The sequence below is a fragment of the Mobula birostris genome, chromosome 6, assembly GCF_030028105.1.
Source record: "Mobula birostris isolate sMobBir1 chromosome 6, sMobBir1.hap1, whole genome shotgun sequence".
Lineage (NCBI taxonomy): Eukaryota > Metazoa > Chordata > Chondrichthyes > Myliobatiformes > Myliobatidae > Mobula > Mobula birostris.
Genome location: NC_092375.1, coordinates 49,850,567 through 49,872,295, shown reverse-complemented (window position 1 = coordinate 49,872,295; position 21,729 = coordinate 49,850,567). Strand labels below are relative to the sequence as shown.

Sequence of the window (21,729 nt, the reverse complement as noted above, 5' to 3'; positions counted from 1 at the left end):
GGAGTTAAGAGAATCAGGCGCCAAATGAATGCGGGATTAGCGAATGACCAATGCTGGGCTGAAAGTGTTTCAAAGATTAGTCAGGTCAGGAATTTGCACATTAAGAAAAAATATAAATTTCTCATAACTTGGAGAGCACTAGTTTGTGTTCACTTTGCCTTCAATGCAGCAGAGAAATCAGCATGCAGGACATGCAGGATTAAAAATTAAAGCAATTTCAACAAAAGATTGTCATCAGGAACTTTGGTGAAATCAAGATCAATGAAGGATCAAGAAGAGAACTCCTTGATGTTAGAGTCCCTAAGTGAACAGGAGAATAGATATCTATAATGAAAGTCAGTAATTGCAATCATAAGTCTTTGCAGTTGGGTTTATTCAGAGCACAAGTCCTTGGCCTAACATTTTCCACCTTCCTCTAATCACTGGCAGTATTCACATTTCCATATTTCTATTTTAATTCCATGTTCATCATGGAAGTGTCCAATGAAGCACTGTAAACTCATTTTCTCTAAGCTTTAGGACATAAAACAGTAGAAAGCTACAATAATAAAATGGCATGTTTAAGAAGAGAGTTTCAACGTTTGTAGAGATTGGAATTCATATCCTCCTAGACTGCTTCCACTAAAAACTATACCTTCTCTTAGCTCTGTGTGCAATGCCACAGAGGATCAGCTAATAGAGAAAACAAAAGCAAACCATTTACTGGTTTCACAGATTAGTTCATTTGGAGGAATATTCAGACAGCAGCAGCATAGATTCCAACTGTTTTGTTGACTCTGTTGTTGTGCTCCTGTTGTTTGAAAGTAGTAATTCATTGTGAGTAATAGCAAATATCTGGTAAAACAATACATTTCATATATTTTAAATCACTTGCACTATTTTAAAAGTTGTTTTTTCAATTTCAAACTTGTTTTTGCAGTTGCAGCTGCCAGTACCACAGGGAGGAGGAGCCAGCAGCTTTCTTAAAAGTTGTTTGTTTCAGTTGAGAGCCCTCAGTTCTCCCAGTTGAGAAATAGATACACAGCACAGATCAACACGTGGTTAAAGAACTGAGGCACGAGGGAGAGCTTCAGATTTATGGATCATTGGGCTCTCTTCCAGGGCAGGTAAGACCTGTACAAACAAAAGATTTTATATTTGAACTGGAGGGGAAGCAACTGGAGGAGGAACTCAGTAGGTCAGGCAGTATCTATGGAAAAGAATAAACAGTGGACGTTTTGGACCAAGAACCTTCACCAGGCCTGGAAAGAAGCAGGCAAGAAACCATTCTGGTGCAATGCATATGGACGATGAACATAGAGGATGGATCAGCAAATGGAGCTACAATGCTGTCATTACAGAAAACTGGCAGCTCTGTGTTAGAGAAATTTTTGTATTTTGTAAAAGAAAGATATTAAGGAATATACTACTTGACTGGGTAGAATGAGTCCTGGGACCAGGAGAGGCTGTGCGAGTTTGAAACTGCTCGTAACTTCTATTGCTGTGTCACCAGGGTAAAGAGTGGTGTGAATTCTCCTGAAGTTGATAACCATCTCCTTCATCTTGTTTACATTGAGGAACAGGTTAATTGATTGGCACCAGGCCTCGCTACCTTCTCTTTGTAGGCCATCTCCTCGTGGTTGGTGATGAGCAGTGGGCTCGGCACACATTCCTAGGGGACACCCATGTTGAGGATGATGGGATGAGACAAGAGGTTGTGCTTCCTGACTATCTGACGTCTGTTGGTTAAGAAGTCCAACACACAGTTGCACAGTGTATTTAGACAGAGGAATAGGGGTTTGTTCACCAAGGTCTGTGGAACAATAGTGTTAAAAGCCAAGCTGAAATCCAAATACAGCATTCTGACACAAGTGTTCTGGCTTTTTAGGTGTGTCAAGGCCAGGGGCACGACCGATGCTATGGTAACATCTCCACTCCGTCCGCCACAATAGACAGGATCTCCCAGTAGCCACCCACTTCAATTCTGCTTCTCACTCCCATTCAGATATGTCGATACATGGCCTCCTCTACTGCCATGATGAGGCTGAACTCAGGTTGGAGGAGCAACACCTCATATACCGTCTAGGTAGTCTCCGACCCCTTGGTATGAACATAGAATTCTCCAACTTCCGGTAATTCCCTCCCCCTCCCTTCCCCTATCCCTATGTCACTCTGCCCCCTCCCCCAGCTGCCTACCACCTCCCTCATGGTTCCGCCTCCTCCTTCTACTACCCATTGTGTTTTCCCCTACTCTTTCTTCACCTTTCCTGCCTATCACCTCCCTGCTTCCCCTCTCCCACCCCTTTATCTTTCCCCCTACTGGTTTTTCACCTGGAACCTACCAGCCTTCTCCTTCCAACCCTCCCCCCACCTTCTTTATAGGGCCTCTGCCCCTTCCCTCTACAGTCCTGATGAAGGGTTCCGGTCCGAAATGTCGACCGATCTTTTCCACGGATGCTGCCCGACCTGCTGAGTTCCTCCAGCATGTTGTGAGTGTTGCTTTGACCCAGCACCTGCAGATTATTTTGTGTTTACTGATGCTATGGTATTTGTCGTAGAGCAGTTTTGTCGGTAAGCATATTGGTGAGTGTCCAATGTGGCAAGATTGCAGTTTTTAATAAGTGCCACTATCAGCCTTTTAAAGCATTTCATGATGATTGGAGTCAGTGACACTGGGCATTAGTTGTTTAGTTCTGAAGGTGTAGAGTTCTTTGGTACAGGAATGATGGTGATTGATTTGAAGCATGTGGAGACAGCAGCCTGGACATCAGTGGGCTAGTGCACACACTCGCTGAGTACGTGATCTGGAATGTTATCTGGCCTTCTGCCTTTCAGGGGTTGACTCTCTGCAGAATCCTTCTCATATCTTCTGCTGTCATATCTTCTGGATGCTCACCTGAGAGGGGGTTAGCTCCTGAGGTCGGCATTGTGTTATGCATGCCTCGGAGTGTGCATAGCAGTTGTTTAGGGCATAAGGGAAGGAGTCATCACTGGTAGATTCAATACTGTTTTTCTTTGCGTGGTAAGTAGTGCCTTTCATGCCCAGCAACCTATGCCAGGGACTGTTATTAGACAGGTGTTCAAGAATTTTTTAACTGTAGGCAGTCTTTGCCCTCTTGATGCCTAAGATGAGGTTATCTCCTGGCTGTTCTGAGCGTTGTTCTGTCACCTGACTTGAAGGCAGCATCCCGGGTGCTTTGTTGGGAGAGCAGCCCAGCATTCAGCCAGACCTTCTGGTTGGGCTGTGAGATGACCATTCTTGAGGGACCAGTGCCGTCTGCACACCAACTGATATTGCCTGTAACAATTGAGACATATTCCTTGAGGTCAGTGTCTTCTCTGTTTGTGACGGCCTCCTTGAACATCTACCAGTTAGTCTGTTCAAAACAGTCCTGAAGCACAGAGATTGCCTCATTAGGCCATACAGTGATGGTCCTCTTGACTGGTTTCTCCATTTTGAGCAGCTGTCAGTACACTGGGATTAACATTATGGAGATGTGGTCAGAGAGGCCAAGATGAGGGTGGAGGATAGCTTTGTAAGTGCCGTGATTGTTTGCAAAAACAAAGTCGAGCTTGTTTATTACCCTAATGGCCATGGTACCTTGTTGGTGGAACCTGGGTAAAATGTCCTGTAGGTTAGCATGACTGGTCTCCTGCAGTTATGAAGAGACTGTCTGGGTGCTTGTTTTGTGGAGAGCTGATGATACTGTAAAGCTCTCCTAGTGCGCTCTTGGCGTTTGCATTCAGGGGATACAGACAGCAGTAAACTCCCTGAACAGGTATTAAATTAAGCTATTCAACTGTCCCAGAACAGTTACTGCTAACTACAGATGAGTTTGTTAATGTACACACAGATCCAACCCCTTTTAGATTCTCTGACCGGGAGCTTCTGTCGGTGCGGAACACAGTCATCCTGTTGAGCTGAAACACCGAACAGGCCGTTGTTGTTGTTTAGCTACATTTCCGTGAGAACCAGAATGCAACTGTTTCTCATCTCTTTCAGTGCATCAATTCTCTGCCTTAGTGAGACCATTTTATTTTCTAGCAAGCAGACGTTGGCCACGAAACTGGCCTGGTCAGGTTAGCTCTCAGCCACGTTTGTGCTTCCACTCACACTGCCTACATCTGCCAGGTTGCTGATGGGATTATACCGTAAACCTCCACCAGCCAGCGAGAGGTGAGGAACAGTCATAGAGACAAATTATGGAAAGGTGCTCAATTCACAAAGTTGTGATAGTGGTGGTCTTTAACTTCCTCAGTATTGATGGGAACATCCTTAATACAAGAAGCTTAAATGGGGCAGAGTGCATCCAAGGGGGGCCTTTGAAACAGTATGAGGACAGTCCAACTAGGGGAGTAAATATATTGGGCCTGGTTTTTGGAAATGAGCCAAGGTGACAAGACCATAGTCAGTGAACATTTTGGGAATAGTGACCACAATTATGTTTGAAGATAGTTGGACCTTGTTGGAAGGTACTAAACTGAGAAGGACAAATTACAACAGGGTAAGACATGAGCTAAGCATGGGGGAGGGTGGTTGAACTGGGAATAGCTGCTGTTGGACAAGTTCACATTTGACACATTTGGTTTTTTTTAAAGACCAGCTGATCAGAGTTCATATTCCTACAAAGAGTATAGACAAGGATTGTAAGGTAGGGAACCTTGGATGATTTAAGAGGTCCTAAATTTAGTCAGAAAGAGAAAAAGGATGTATACGTAACTTTTGGAAAGCTAACATCAGGTGAGTCCTAGCAGAATATAAAGCTAGCAGGAAAGCACTGAAGCAGGCATTTAAGAAGGCCAAAGGGGACATGAAATGTGTTTGGCTAGTAGGATCAAGGGGAGTCCCAAGGCATGTTATATTAAGAAACAGATTAACTCAGAGAGGGTAGGTCCACTCAAGGATAATGACGGGAATTTGTGCTTGGAGTCAGAACAAGTGGCTGAGATATTAAATGAGTACTTTGCATCAGTATTTAACAAGGAGAAGGATTTGCAGAATATTGAAGGCAGAGTGGAGCATGTGAATGTGCTGGTACAGTTTAAGATTAAAGTGGAGGTAGTGCTGAGTCTTCTGAAATGCATTAAGATGGATAAGTCCCTAGGGCCTGGCAGCATATATCCCAGAATGAAGGTGAGGTGATTGCTGGGTCTTTGACAAAGATCTTTGAATTCTCATAAGCACTAGATGAGGTCCCAGAGGACTGGAGAGTAGCAAATCTGCCTTTGTTCACGGAAGTAGGGTTAATCCAGGTAACTACAGGCCATTGAACCTCACATCAGTGGTAGGGCAGCTATTGAAGAGGATTCTGAGGTTTGGCCTGATTAGGAATCAATATGGCTTTGTGCAGGACAGGTCATGCCTTACCAATTTGATTGAGTATTTTTGTTTTGGTGACAAAGGAGCTTGATGGACAAAGGCAGTAGACATTATCTACATGGACTTGCTAAGTCTTTACTTTTATCGATGGATTCAGAAGATAACGATGCTTGGGATCCAAGGTGAATTGCAAGTTTGGATTCAGAACTGGCTTCCCCATAGAAGACAGAGAGTAGGAGTGAAAGGCTGTTATACTGGCTGGACCAGTGGTGTACCACAAGAGTTGCTGCTGGGACCTCTGTTGTTTGTGATATCCATGATTTGAATTGAATACGTCGTTGGGTGAATTAGTAACTTTGCAGATGACACTAAATTCATTACACAGCGGGATACAGATCAGTTACAGACATAGGCAGAGAAGTAGCAAATGGAGTTTGATCCAGGCAAATATGAAGTGTTGTACTTTGGGAGGTTAAGTTAAAGGAGAAAGTTAATGGTAGACCCCTTAATAGCACCGAGGTACAGAGGGAATGTAGGGTCCAGGTCCATAGTTCACTGAAAGTGGCTACACAAATGGATAAGGCGGGAAAGAAGGCATGCTTGCTTTCACTGGCTTTCACTGGTAGGAGTGTTGAGTATAATAAGGAAAGGATGCTGCAGCTATATGAGCTCTTGTCAGACCACAGTTGCGAGTATTGTGTTTAGTTCTGTTCAGGTTAGGAAGGATGTGGAGACTGTGGAAAGAGTGCAGAAGAGGTTTACCAGAACGCTGCCTGGATTAGAGAGTATGAGCTACATGGAAAACTTGGATAAACTTGGGTTGTTCTCCTTGGAAAATCAGAAGCTGCAGGGAGACCTGATTGAGGTTTTTAAAATTAAGAGAGGCACAGATAGGGTAGACAGTCATAATCTTTTCCCCAGGGTCAATATGTCGAATGCCAGAAGACATGGTTTTAAAGTTAACAGAGGGAAATTTAAAAGTGACGCGACAGAGGTATATTTTTATGCATTGTGTGGTAGTTGCCTGGAATAGGACAACAGAGGCAGTAGTGGAAGCAAGCAGTCTGGTGGAGTTGAAGAGGCTTAAAGATATACACATGTATATAAACTGAATATACATGTACATATACAAGAGACTGACAGTTATTGTAAATTGGCATCAAGATTGGTACAGCATCAAGGGTGGAATGGCTTCACTGTAGTGTTCTATTTTCCATTTTACTTTCATTATAAATATAAATTTCTGTTCAAATTCTGAACTTGGCCAGTAGGGTCTGATGTTTAGAGTGGCAACATGGAAGCCTCAGCCCCATCTAAGTTCCTAATGCACAGCTTTTAACTGAAGCCTAAGTCTGTACATAGAGTATTGTTGGTTTCTTAGTGTAGCTACCGTATTAAGCTAATTTTCTGCACTGATCAATACTTCCTCAGTGGTTCTCAGTTTTATTTCATTCCCATTTTCAGCTGTGTATCTTCTTCATTGGACTTGTCTTTAACTGGACAGCACACGAGCTTGGACTTGTTCCCTCCTGTTGTCTTCCTTGTATGCTTCACAATCACCACCTATTCATGGAGACACAAGAGACTGCAGATGCTGGAATCTGGCGCAAAAGAAAACAAACTGCTGGAAGAAATCAGTGGGTCAAGGAGATCTGAGGAGGCAAAGGGATCCGTCGACATTTCGGGTCCAGACTTTGCATCAGACCACCTATTCTTGATAACTCAATCTGCACCAAATCCAGCAGGCACAAGGAAGCTCACTAAAATATCTTTTCCATTCAAAAACAGTCTAAGTTACATCCCAACTCTGTTAGCCATTGTACAAGATTCAGCAGCCCAAAAATAGATGTTCCGCCTCTTGAATAATCCTAGATCTGCTACTTCTTAACAACTACCTCTTAAACAGTGACAAACTACTCTATTCATCTTGTCTGTAAGTCAATTTCATCGTACTACTCAAATTCTATCATAACCTCATGCTAACTTATTCCTGTCCACCTTCAGCCTGGGTACTTCCCAGGACCAACGGAACTTGTTCATTGTTTACTTGTCCAATAGGAAGAGTGAACCAAATTTAGTTACCTTCAGATGAGTTACAAGGAAAGTAGTCGTAGCTACAGTCCATACTATGAAAGAAATGCTACCAGAACATTAATTAACTAATAACAGGGATTGGGCAGAATGCACAGATTTATGAAAGAGAAATCAAATTTGACAAATCTTTTTAAGTTTTAGAACACAGAAACATAGAAAATCTACAGCACAATACAGGCCCTTCGGCCCACAAAGTCGTGCCGAACATGTCCCTAACTTAGAAATTACTAGGCTTACCTATAGCCCTCTATTTTTCTAAGCTCCATGTACCTATCCAAAAGTCTCTTAAAAGACCGTATTGTATCCACCTCTACCACTGTCACCGGCAGTGCATTCCACGCACCCAGCACTCTCTGAGTGAAAAGCTTACCTCTGACATCCCCTCGGTACCTACTTCCAAGCACCTTAAAACTATGCCCCCTTGTGTTAGCCATTTCAGCTCAGGAAAAAATGCTTCTGGTTATCCACATGATCAGTGCCTCTCATCATCTTATACACCTCTATCAGGTCACCTCTCATCCTCCGTCACTCCATGGAGAAAAGGCCAAGTTCACTCAACCTATTCTCATAAGGCACGCTCTCCAATCCAGGCATCATCCTTGTAAATCTCCTTTGCACTCTCTCCATAGTATCCACATCCTTCCTGTAGTGAGGTGACCAGAACTGAGCACAGTGGGGTCTGACCAAGGTCTTGTATCGCTGTAACATTACCTCACAGCTCTTGAACTCAATCCCGTGGCTGATAAATGCCAACCCACCATTTTTGGATTTGCAACTAACAAAACAGTTAAGGACAACTGGTGGATGCGGTCTATTTGGACTTTGAGATTATTTATGGCATTATGGAAAATACACTGGAATGGATTGATGATTGACTAACGGAAAAAAACAGAAATTAGAAATAAGCCGGTCATTTTCAGGCTCTGAAATAGAGGGGTTTTATAGGAATTCGTGCTGCAGCCCGATCCATTCACAATACATAGATCAATGATCAATATCTATATTTGCTATATGTATGGTAGCATTAAGATTGATAGTAGTGTGCATTGTGAGAAGAATTACAGGTCATCACAGAAAATTGATTGGTTAAGTGAATGAGAAATGTTAAGGCAGATGGAATACAATCTGGAAAAATGTGAGATCATCCATCCTAATAGAAAATAATATAATAAGATATTATCATATTTAAATGACAAGACACAAAAATGTTGATATTCAGAGGATAACTTGCATGCAAATCACTGAAAGCTAACATGCCAGTACAGCAAGGAATTAGGAAGGCAAATGGTACGTTTGGGTATTGTAAGAGTGTTTGAGTAGAACAGTAAAGACATCTTGCACCATTCATAAAGGGAACTGGGAGAGCACGGTGGTGCAGCAGTCAATGGTGCTGTCGCACACCAGGGACTTCAGTTCCATTCTGATCTTGGATGTTCTCTCTGTGACCATATGTGTTTCATCCAGCTAGTTAGTTTTCTCCCATATCCCAAAGATGTGACAGATCAGCTGACTACTGTGAATTATTCTTTGATGTAGATTAACATTAAAAAAACTCTAAAGGAATGTTAGTGGACATGCATAATCAAGAATAGATTTCATCGTAGAGAAAAATAAGGAGTGAAGAATAATTAGATTATTCCACAAACTCGCATTTACCCAAAGGACTGAATGTCTTCCTACTGTGTCAGTATAAGACCTCATCCGAAATATGTATTTGTACAGGTTTGGTCTTTCTCAAGGATATACTCATGAGAGAGAACACGGCAAAGATTCACCAGATTGATTTTTGGGCTGACAGATTTGTCCTATGAGAAGATATTTAATCAGATTATGCCTTTAGTTTCTGGACTTTATTAGTATGAAAGGCAATATCGTAGAAACATAGAACATTTTTATGGTGCTTGGCAGGTCGAAGCAGAATTGATGATTCCCCTAACTGTTATGTCTAGAATCAAGGATCACAATCTCAAAACAAGGTTGTGAAGTGATATGGTAGTTTGATACAGCAAAAAAAGGACGATAAAGAATCACTTTATAAAGGAAGTAATGTAGAATATTGCATTTCTGCTACCTTCTGAACAATCTGAATCTTAACTCTGCTTCACCTTCCACAGATGTAGCCTAACCTGCTGAGTGTTTACAGTATTTTACGTCTTTTATTCAGAATTCCACCATTTGCAACTTTTGCGAGTTTCCTCAGCTAATTTCTCAATTAGTTTTGCCGTTTCCCTGTAACATCGGCTTTTCCCCCCTCAAAAGGTTTTGTGTAATATCGTCATTCCCATTTCCTCACCTTTGTTCCGTGGGATTTGCAAGAATTCTTACAGATTCCTTGCCGCAGATTCGGGTTGGTGCCGAGAAGAATCTGATGGAACTTTTCGATTTCTGTACGTACGAACCCGTGGAGGCAGTCCCTAATTTTTTGCAGACACAAGCCCGCTTTAATCCAATTTTTGTATCCTCCGTCATTAAGACGAATACTCAGTTCCGACTGCATGACTCTTGAACCGAGGTTCCCAATATGTACCAATCTGCGAAAGGCCGACAAGCCGCGTCTCCACTCGGCCGCCGAACCGCCCAGCCACCAGCCAGCTGCGCCTGCGCACAGGTTCCCGACCAGCACGAGCGAGACCGTCTCTCCCGCGCGCAGGTTCCCGGCCGGCACGAGCGTGACCATCGCTCCCGCGCGCAGGTTTCCGGCCGGCACGAGCGAAACCGTCACCTCCGCGCGCAGGTTCCCGGCCGGCACGAGCGAGACCGTCGGTCCCGTGCGCAGCCGTTCTGGCGCGATCGGGTTCGGTCCGAAATGGAATAGTTACCTGGACCATTTGCGCTTGTTTTTTATAGCACACAAAAAGAAAATCCTATCAGCGAGTCACAAATTAAAATTGTGTCCCCTTTGTGAAACTAGAAACACCGCTTTAATCCTTTCAACACTTTGCAAGTTTCTTATGTTGTCAGCCGCTTCCGAATTACTACTTTTTATTTATGTTGCAATATTTCACCCTCGTTTTTCTACTATTTGTATGTAGCTCATATTTATTAAATTGCCAAATTTGTGACGTTCACGCTTTTTAAAAGCCGGAACCCGAGAATATGTAATATTTTCCATACTGGAGGTGGACAGCGAGACTGCAAGGGCAGTAAAACTTGCGAGTGAGGACGGGGTCCGGAGGCTGATTGTGAGTTTGATAATGAATCTGTATACAGTACTCGGATAAGCGGCTGATCTGGTCTCAGTGATTCAGAAATAATAGCCTTTATTATTATTAATATTATTAGTGTGTTTGAAACTACAAATTATAACGTTAGAAGGCAGAGTTTCTCCTCAGTTCTGCTATGTTTTCTGCAATATTAGTTCTTTTCTCTTCCCACAAATGCACAGCCTGACCTGATAAGTAATTACATTTTCTGTTTATGTTTCAGACCACGTGGAATTGGATGAGGAAATAGCATGTGGTTCTTCACAGCTAGATTGCGTTGGAGAAATGCGATAGGAATAAGCCTATATGCTCTCCTGCTTTTTTTTCGAAGCATTGTGTATCATTTTGGTGTGGCTCAAAGCCCCTCAAATTTTTTAACGTGGATTCTAGGGCCGACCTAGAGAGTATACAGATCGCAAAGTACAGTAGTAGGTATTGAGGATCATGTGATTTTTAAAACTATTATCTAACTATGTACTGTAACTTGTAATTATCTTGAAAATAAATCTGAAAGACACAGCTTTAAACCAATTGTAAGACTTAAGCTACATATACTGCATTGCTAAAGTGTTAGAGGTTCCATAACTGGGATTAAAAAATACAAGGCTACACCCGCATGGTTATATTGACCAGCACAACAGATGCTATTACATTGGCTCTTCACTCAACCCACGAACATCTGGACAGCAAAGATGCATACATCTAGCTGCTCTTGATGGACTGCAGCTTGGCATACAATACTATCATCCCCTCAAAAAAAAATCAATTGACCTCAATACCTCCTTGTGCAATTGGATCCTTGATTTTCACACTTACAGACACCATTCAGTTTGGATTGGCAACAACATCTCCTCCACAATTTCCATTCGTACAGATGCACCACAAGCCTGTGTGCTTAGCCCCCTGCTCTACTCGCTTTATACTTATGACTGTGAGGCTAAGCACAGCTCCAATACTAAATTTCAGTTTGCTGACACCAACACCGTCATTGGCCGAATCAAAGATGGTGACAAATTTGCATATAGGAGGGAGATTGAGTGGTGCCACAACAACAACCTCTCACTCAATGTCAGAAAGACCAAGGAGCTGATTATTGACTCAGATGCAGGAAACTGGAGGACCATGAGCCAGTCTTCATCAGGAGATCAGAGGTGGAGATGGTCAGCAACCTTAAATTCCTCAGTGTTATCATTTCAGAGGATCTGTTTTGGGCCTAGTACGCAAGTGCAATTACAAAGAAAACATAGCAATATTTCTCAAAAAAGAGTCCAATCACAAGAGAAAATCTGCAGATGCTGGAAATCCAAGCAACACGCACAGAATGCTGGAGGAACTCAGCAGGTCAGGCAGCATCTATGGAAAAGAGCACAGTCAATCAGCACAACTGATGAAGTGCCTTGGCCCAAAATGTCAGCTGTACTCTTTTCCATAGATGCTGCCTGGCCTGCTGAGTTCCTCCAGCATTCTCTGTGTGTTGCATAGCAGTCTTTCTACTTCCTTAGAAGTTCGCGAAGATTCGGCATGACATCTAAAACTTTGACAAACCCCTGCAGATGGCCGGTGGAAAGAATATTGACTGGTTGCATTGTGGCCTGGTATGGAACCACCAATGCCCTTGAGTGGAAAATCCTTCAAAAATGAGTGGATATGGCCCAGTCCATCACAGGTAAAGCCCTCCCCAACTATCACAGGAAAGCAGCAGCCGTCATTAAGGATCCCCACCACCCACGTCATGCTCTCTTCTCACTGCTGTCATCAGGAAGAAGGTTCAGGGGCCTCAGGCCCCACATCACCAGATTCAAGAACAGTTATTACCCCTCTAACATCAGGCTCTTGGAATTAGATGGGATAATTTCACTTGCTCCATCACTGAACTGTTCCCACAACCTTTGGGCTCACCTTCAAGGACACTTCCTCTCATGTTCTTGATACTTATTGTTTATTTATTTATTTGTTTTGTTGATTTCTTTATTTATTTATTTTCTCTTTCGGACTGTTGTCCTTTGCACATGAATTGTTTGTCCATCCTGTTGGGTGTTGTTTTCCATTGGTTCTTTTGTGTTTCTTGGATATAGTGTGTAGGCCCACAAGTGAGCAAATTTCAGGTTGCACATGGTGACATGTATGTACTTTGATAATAAATTTACTGACCTTTGAATATGATCTATGATCTACCATGTCAAGATCTTTCCAACTACCATATTGATGTCTTATTAGATAGCGTCTTAATACTGTTACAGTGCTACTCACTTCCTCAACCTTTTTGCCCGTCCTTCCTAAACATTAAATAGCCTACAATATTTAGTTCTCAGTTTTGTTATAATTCTGTAACATCCTTTTACTTCATCAAGTTTAGATATGCTTTCAAATATGGCCATTTAATGTCTTTCCGTGCTCTGACCCTATTCACAGCGTGCCTGCTTTCACTGTTCATTTATTTTACTTCCACTTGCAGCTTTGCTTCTTTCTCTAATGATTCTCCTCTTGGGTTCTGATCCTCCAGATTTTAAGTCCTCTTAAAAATCACCAAGGATACGCACCTGTGAAAGATTGGTCACAGTCCTGTTATAGTGTAACTGCTGCTTGGGTTGCACAGCTTACCTGCCCCAGAAACAGTCTCAAGGTCCTCTGAGGCCCTCCTTCCTGTACATCTTTCCATTGGCTCTATCTTTCTATTCTCATATTTGTTAGTGTACAGCACATGGAGTAATCCTGAGATTATTACTTTCGAGGTCTTTTTTAAACTCTTCCCATTTTTACTGTGTAAGAAAAATGGAGAGTAGTGGGTTGTGAAGGAGGGAAGGGGGTAGATTGGTCATGGAGTACATTTTATATGTCAACATAATATCATGGGCTAAAGGACCTGTACTGTTCTATGTAATTCTCAGACTCTGCCTGAAAGATCTTACTCCACTTTCTCCTTGTGTCTTTTACACCATTGTGGTCACACTGGTTCTTCATCAACTCTGTTCAGGTAACCTCTGCAATTAAGAAATTCCCACTGCTACCTGTAAGGAGCTTGTACTGTACATCCTCCCTGTGACTGTGTGTGGGTCCACATTCCTCCCACAGTCCAAAGACATACTGGTTGCTAGATTAATTGGTCATTGTAAATTGTCCCGTGATTAGGCTAGGATTAAATTGGGAGATTGCTGGGCTGCGTGGCTCAAACAGCCTATTCTGCATTGTATCTCAATAAATAAACAGATATTAAAATCCCATCCCGGACACTAGAACTTAATATATGACCACTTAATACTAGTCCCACTAACAATCATTCCCTAGCAATATTACTTCATCACTCTTGCTCCTCCTCTCCTTAGAAATGTACCACTTTTGGTGTTACACTACTAGTTCTGGCTGCATGAAGAATCATCATCTTACTTCTATCCAAAGGCTAAATCTGTTAGTGAGAACTCAGACAATCCCTAGACTAATAGCCTGCTCGGGAGTTTGCCCACTAACTTTGTTGAGTGAGCTGTAGTGTGATCACCTCTGTTTAACTGCTGCTATCAAAATCCACAACCTTCAGTCACCACACTAGCTCTGAAAATCTAAACTGAAGCTACTGCAGCTGTAGAGTAATTTTTGGGTTTAGATCATTCACACTTAGCACATGGCTTTGGCCACCAGTCTTCTGTAACAATGCATTTCTTGTGAATATCAGAATCTGAGTCCATTTGTAACAATGCATTTCCCAAAAACTGTGAATACCCCAGCCCAGACCTGCTGGCGTCTGTCGGATAAATGTATCAGGTGTAAAGTTTTGTATGTAGCTTCAAAAGAAATCATTGTCTATACTTTGTAAATATGAATTGCCCTTTGTGTGTAGCAAATAAATATCAAGCCCCATGTTGAGCAGCAGACCTTTCCACCGAAAGCATCTCCGTCCGTATGATGCCTGCTGAACCTTGTTTTGTTGAATAAAGAAGCTGCTTTGTATCTACCAGTAACTCTTTCTCTGGTGATTTCATTCACGTTGCAACAGACTCCAGCCGAGTGACCCAAATAACACTTGCTGAATCATCCAACTTCAATTAATGAATAATATAGATTGCTTGCTAACTCAACTGAGTAATAAGGTAATAGGATGAAACAATAATTGTATTTAGGTAATAAAGATGAAGGAAATTTGCCTAGTTCCTTACCAAAATTTCTCCTATGGCCTTTGTGCTCAGAAAACAAATCTCAAATGCATACCATGTAGGAGGTCTGACTTTTACAGAACCAAGCCAATCATAGCAATTCTTTTATTAAACAAGTAATTCAGCCTGCTAGTTTGCCAGCTTGTCATTTTCCAGCCTTCTGAAGTATTTTGAGCGTTTGATGAGCATTCTCCATTGTTTCTTTTATATGGAATAAATAGCACGCATCTAAATTGGTATTCCTAGTTACTCAAGCCTTCACCCACCCAATTATTCCTTTCCCTTTGGGCCCCTGTATTCTTTTTCTCCTTTTGAATGGATCTTGTCCGTTACAAGAAACCCTAGATACAGATTTACATAGATGTGTATGAGGATTAGGATTCTGATTCTTTGCATTTAAAAAAGGCTATTCATTCTTATAATTCTTTAGGCATTGATTTGGCAGAGTAATGTTTAAATTAAAGTTGTTTGGTTGTTTGCTTAAATTACAGGAAGTATGGTTTTTTTTTCTCTTGACTTGCTTTCATGACCACATTGGTAAGCAGATAGCTGAGCAGTTCAGAGAGCAAGATGTTAGATAATGGGAGTTCTGGATGAAAAATAAATCATCTAGTTTAAGTAAATAAAGATATTCTTTCAGAAATTTCTTTGCAGTATCATGCCATTATTAACTACTGTATCCACGAGAGATGTCATAACTATTAAAAATTTAAAGCTGTTCCGATCAGAGGTCAGGATTGGAATAGAATATTAAATAGTTTAATCCTGGGAAAGACAGTTATTTATTTTCCTACTCTAACTGCTGAAAGATAGCCTGTGCATTTTGTTCATTTCCATGTGGCAAAAATAATCTAAGTAGTTATAAACCATATTCTGATTGTTTATTTGTCTCCCCTCCTCACCACTTGCATCCTACTTTAATTACACTGCTTTTGCTTATGTCAGCCACTCCTGATGACAGAAGTACAACATTACAAATACAATTCGGTTTCATATTATCTCAAGTCAGTCCAAAGTATGTATGTTCATGAAATATTCGAAGCACTATTGGAATATACGTAAAATATAAAAACCTGTGCAAGTTATAAAATTATCAGTTTAGGTTGCAGGGAAATAGAAAATAATCATAGGATATTTGTCTTCTAGATTAGTCTGTAGAAGTATTGTACAAAAAAATGGAAAACTCATAAGTTTTAGAACAGAATAAATTAATGTCCAAGTTGCACAAAATTTACTGGAGAAATTCCTATGAAGCAGATTTTCTTTGTTCATGTGTGCAAAATTTAGAAACAATTATTACGGGGAGGGCAGATACAATGAAACCATTTTCTAAGTGAGGAAATGATGATCTGTTGCTGTCCTTGTTGATATTGATCTCCATAAAGAAATGAACTATTTGAACCCCTGCACATGCCTACTTTCTTTATGCTCCACAAAAAATGACGAGTTTTTTTTGCAGCTGAGGATTCCCTTCCACAAGAATCATCCAATTTCTCATGTTGCTACTCTTCTCCCATCATTAGCACTCCACCCATCCAAAACCATAATTACTTCCACTGCATTTTATATATCCTCTACCACTTTCAACTTAATCCCAGAAACAAACATACACCCATTCTAACACATCTTTCTTGATGATCGGGTATCCCAGTGACACCCCGGTGCTTTTGTGCACTGCACTCTTCTTTTGTCACATTTTATTGAAAGCACAGGAAATATCCAGATATTCACACCTTCCTTCACCAGTTCCAAAGATTTACATGGACTTATTTGAACTTGGTATACTAGATTAATGGCTGACAGTGGGAAGCACATACACGACCCATCTCCATTTTCATTTTAAGTTCAATACCAAATGTAACTGCTATCTTCCACTTTTTCTGCCCAAGATACTTTGGAGTACTGCATTTTCAATGAAGATCAGCATGAGTTAGAGCTACAGCACCTTATTTTACTATTTAGCATTTTGCAGTCTCATGATTTTAATGTTTTACACAGTAACTTTAATTCTTATTTTGTCTAATACATAAAAAAGTCACATTAATAGATATGCTGATATTGTCTGGGAATTTGGGGTTGTTAAGAGACAGATTGGTTCTTGGAATCAGCCTCTGCTCCTGATAAATGCTTCACGTTCATCTGCTTTTTTCTTTGCCTAAGTCTCTACTGTGCCAGATATTCACATTTTCACTTGTACATACCCTAATCTCCAAGTGTGGCAGATGTAATGATAGTAGGGATGTGTATTTAAATGAATAATGTTCATTCAAAGTTATACATGAGAGACAATACAAAACTTAAAGTATTTCAATAATTCATTTAAAATTCATTATTAAACAAAATATGATGAAACGCGAAACATTATTGTTACCTTAAGAATAACATTAACTCCAGGTAACTGTTTTGAAGTGACTTTCTGTCATAAGGTGGTTGTAATTAAAAGGCAGCAGAAAGCAACGTCAAAATAATTAGACAAGTCAGTTAATGAGGAGAATATGGGAAAAAATAGTGTAATGCAAACCAAATTCTGCCATTGTACACAACTGTTAAATCTAACAGGATACTACAAGGAATGATTGTTTGATTTACTTGTTTATTAAATATTGTTTCTGAGTCAATATCAAAGGACCCAAATTTTCTGTAAAGATTTAAAGCAGTCATAATAAAATACAGCTCCATTAAAGTTTCACATTTTACATTACAACAACCATCAATATAACAAAAAAGTATGAGGACAGATGGAACTCCAGATGCCACAGCAGAACATATGGAAACTGACACATTGTGTTCTCTCTTTTAAAAAAAAACATATCTTTGGGCATCATCATAACCTAATCATTTCCTTGTTAATATTACAACTATAGTTAATTCTAACTCAAACAGGAATCTTTCCAGATTTTATATTTTTCTTGAAATGTAGTTTATAAAATACACTATATAACAGCAGGTATACAAACTGATGTATCTTTTGTTGGAAGAAGTGAATCCCTGAAGAATAAATCATGCTCTTAACTCGCGTTAGAGCACAATACAAAGAATCCTTAATTTTGTTTTGCATCACAAACTGTCCATCTATGTTGCATAAAATCTTCTCCACAAAACCACGTAAGCAGATTATGGGCCATCACTGTCGACCCCCAGGGGGCAGTGTTAAGTTTGCCATCAATTCCCTCACTGCTGCATAGATTGTGCAGTCACCTGCAAAAGTAATGTTACTAACATTAGATAATGTACAAAGGAATGAGGCAAGTGAACAAGTCCAATAGCATTGTTAACAATGGTTATTTGATAAGCTATTGAAATAAGCTCAACAGAACACAGTCTATAGTTAATAAATCATGAGCAAAGCCAAGAAAAATTCTTATTATACATTCTAAGAAACAAGAAGTGCATGTCCCAATAAAATGAATTAATAGGGCAAAGACCAAATACAGACTGCCTCTGCTTATTTGGCATGTTTCCCAATTTCACCTGCCTTTTGCATGTTGTACTCATTTAGAGATGGGTGACTGTCCCTCTAGCTCAAACAGATTGCATAGTGACAAAAGGGAATTGTTTAAACCATTAATTAAAGTCAAGAGGCTAGGCTATTGCATTTCAAAATGATTTCACAGTTCTTTAAAAAAATATCGCTACAAGAGCTTCATGTCTAGGTGTTTGATTCAACTAGTGCAAAAATTACAGGTGGGAGGAGAAGATGGCAGTGCGATGCAGCTCTCCGGTGAAATGATATCGTATCTGTTAAATAAGGGCCGTGGACAATTCTGTTTTGATGAAGACAGATGTGAGAAGCAGAGGAACATTTGGAGAAATTTTTGAAATGCCTGGTTTCGCTGCCGTTGTTACTATGCGATTGAGAATCTCCGGAGGGAAGGTGCCAAAATCCCCGGCTTTGCCTGCTGCTGGTGAACGAGGCTGAGGTCGAAGCGTTCGGATAGAGATGGTGCTCGGTACTCGGTGTCGGACGGCTGATCAGAGCTCGAAGTTTTCGGACGACTCAGAGTTGGACTGTGGTCGGGCATGGCAGGGAGAGTTTTCTTCCTTCTCCCGTCTGCGTGAGATGTGGGACTTTCGAGAGACTTTGAACTTTTTTACTGTGCCATGGACTGTTCTTCATCAAGTTATGGTATTGTTGCTCTGTTGTAACTATATGTTATAATTATGTGGTTATCTTAGTTTTTCAGTCTTGGTCTGTCCTGTGTTTCTGCGATATCACACCGGAGGAATATTGTATCATTTCTTAATGCATGCATTACGAAATGACAATAAAAGAGGACTGCGTGTCCTCATAATCTAATCTAAATTTTTAAATTAAAACAATATAAACTATGATTTGTATTTAAAAATTACTTACCTTAATAAAGTCATTGTATTGCAAATATATTATTAATCACTTTTTCCTGGGCTCCTCTGGCCTATTGGTTACATTCCCTCCAACCCAACTAATCCTAATCCCAGTCTGTTTCCTTTATATGTAACAGTGAACAGCATGCACATCACAATGTTTCCAAGGTCTCCGGCCAAGCCATCGGCAATAGTGTCCCTTACAGATTATATCTTAACCTGAGAATCTTAGCAATTGGTAGACAGATAAAGCCATTAATAAATATTTGAGCACCAGAGCATGGCTTCTCATTCTAGGTCCATGCTTGGCTCAGACATCACAAAGTACCTCAAAATGAGCAGCAAACAGCCCTCAAATGACAACAAGGCAGCCTCTGGCTGATGAAAAGGAAATCATTTACTGAATGACAAAATAGAGACTTTAATATAGAGCATGTGATTACTGAGCAAGAAAATACAAAGCACTTGTGGGTAAAATAAAGTCATTTCAGTACTCAAAGTACCACCTCTGCCATAGTTGGATACATTAGCAAGGGAGATGAGGCTGAGTACAGGGCTATGGTAGGAAACTTTGTCACATGGTGTGAGCAGAATTATCTGCAGCTTAATGTGAAAAAGACTAAGGAGCTGGTGGTAGACCTGAGGAGAGCTAAGGTACCGGTGACCCCTGTTTCCATCCAGGGGGTCAGTGTGGACATGGTGGAGGATTACAAATACCTGGGGATACGAATTGACAATAAACTGGACTGGTCAAAGAACACTGAGGCTGTCTACAAGAAGGGTCAGAGCCGTCTCTATTTCCTGAGGAGACTGAGGTCCTTTAACATCTGCCGGACGATGCTGAGGATGTTCTACGAGTCTGTGGTGGCCAGTGCTATCATGTTTGCTGTTGTGTGCTGGGGCAGCAGGCTAAGGGTAGCAGACACCAACAGAATCAACAAACTCATTCGTAAGGCCAGTGATGTTGTGGGGATGGAACTGGACTCTCTGACGGTGGTGTCTGAAAAGAGGATGCAGTCCAAGTTGCATGCCATCTTGGACAATGTCTCCCATCCACTACATAATGTACTGGGTGGGCACAGGAGTACATTCAGCCAGAGACTCATTCCACTGAGATGCAACACAGAGTGTCATAGGAAGTCATTCCTGCCTGTGGCCATCAAACTTTACAACTCCTCCCTTGGAGGGTCAGACATCCTGAGCCAATAGGCTGGTCCTGGACTTATTTCCTGGCATAATTTACATATTACTATTTAACTATTTATGGTTCTATTACTATTTATTACTTATGGTGCAGCTGTAACGAAAACCAATTTCCCCCAGGATCAATAAAGTATGACTACGACTATGACCTGGGGAAAGGCTGCATCAGATGGATGACCCAATGGAACAGCACCTGGGCTTGGAGATGAAAAGCCAATCAATGATAAAGAGTCTTGGTCTGAAATATTGATTGTTTATTCCTTTCCATAGATGCTGCCTGACCTGGTGAGGTCCTTTAGCACTTTGTATGCATTACTCTAGGTGAATCAATTCTTTTCTTGTCACTTAAATATTAAATATAGGCAATTATACAGCTTATACAGGAGAAAAGTGCAGCAACTATATAGACCTTATGGCTATGTTAAAGTTCCACTGAGAACAAGAAAGAAATATCCAATGGGATAGGTGTGACCAATAAGCTATACGTTGCCATAAACTAAAAAACAGAGTATTTCTTCAGTAACTGTTCAATCATTTTATGCATTCAATAAACAGTTGAGTAATATTAAATACTAGGTTCCTACATTTTCAAAATTATTAAGACTTAGAGAATGACTTACAGAAGGGTTGTTTATTTGGCTTACCCTGTGATGGCTGGTGCACCTCTGAAAACCTCCTCAAAATGGTGCTAACCATCGAAGCAGCTGCTCCAGATGTATTGTGAGGTCTTGGAATATCAGCTTGCTGTGTCGAGCATGTTGCCATATCATAGACAATTGGCACAATAATGCTGATTGGTTCCTGAGGAACTGTTAATCGTTGTGTGAGTTGTAGCTATTGAGAGACAGTGGTGAAGGGAAAAGAGGAAATAATAAAGGAAAAACAATGGTGTCAAAATAAAAACTGACATTGAGCAACCACATAAACTACAATTTTTCATCTGTTCCCAGTTCCAAATTTATACTGAACCTTTTTTATTAGGTCTTTGTGGCTATGTTCACATGATACGGTTAACTATCAAGTTGGAGGTACTATACAAATCTGAACAAAATCAAGATTGTAAATATCAACAGATGCCTCAGTCATTTAATTATACAAGAACTTTGTTATGCTGAAAACTGCACACTACAGTGAACTGTAAGGTGGACCTTCAAGTGAATTGGAATAGATGTGCAATTCATATTAGTATTTATATAATGCTCACAACAGAAGTGATAAAGGCAACCAATGGATAGTCCTGTCAGCAAAGAAACCCTTCATCAAGTGGTTGAGATTATAAAGATGCAAAATGGGGGAGACACAAAAACTCAAACAACAGGAATTCTGCAGATGCTGGAAATTCAAGCAACACACATCAAAGTTGCTGGTGAACGCAGCAGGCCAGGCAGCATCTCTAGGAAGAGGGACAGTCGACGTTTCAGGCCGAGACCCTTCGTCAGGA

The 21,729-nt window shown here is 40.8% G+C and overlaps 2 protein-coding genes across 3 annotated transcripts in view; both read right to left on the bottom strand.

Annotated features, from left to right (window-relative positions):
- Positions 1-10,010, bottom strand: part of LOC140199044 (uncharacterized protein CXorf38-like) — a 64,004-nt gene extending 53,994 nt beyond the window's left edge. Inside the window, exon 1 of one of the 2 annotated variants that reach the window (XM_072260473.1) lies at positions 9,687-10,010. In XM_072260473.1, coding sequence (XP_072116574.1) covers positions 9,687-9,890 — 204 coding nt within the window. In that variant the 5' untranslated portion in view covers positions 9,891-10,010. The remainder of the gene's footprint in view (positions 1-9,686) is intronic. The other variant, XM_072260472.1, reaches the window with a different exon arrangement.
- Positions 10,011-16,322: 6,312 nt separating this feature from the next.
- Positions 16,323-21,729, bottom strand: part of med14 (mediator complex subunit 14) — a 68,731-nt gene continuing 63,324 nt past the window's right edge. Inside the window, exons 30-31 of the mRNA XM_072260462.1 lie at positions 20,933-21,122; positions 16,323-17,939 (exon numbers count right to left, since the gene is read on the bottom strand). Coding sequence (XP_072116563.1) covers positions 17,866-17,939; positions 20,933-21,122 — 264 coding nt within the window. The 3' untranslated portion in view covers positions 16,323-17,865. The remainder of the gene's footprint in view (positions 17,940-20,932; positions 21,123-21,729) is intronic.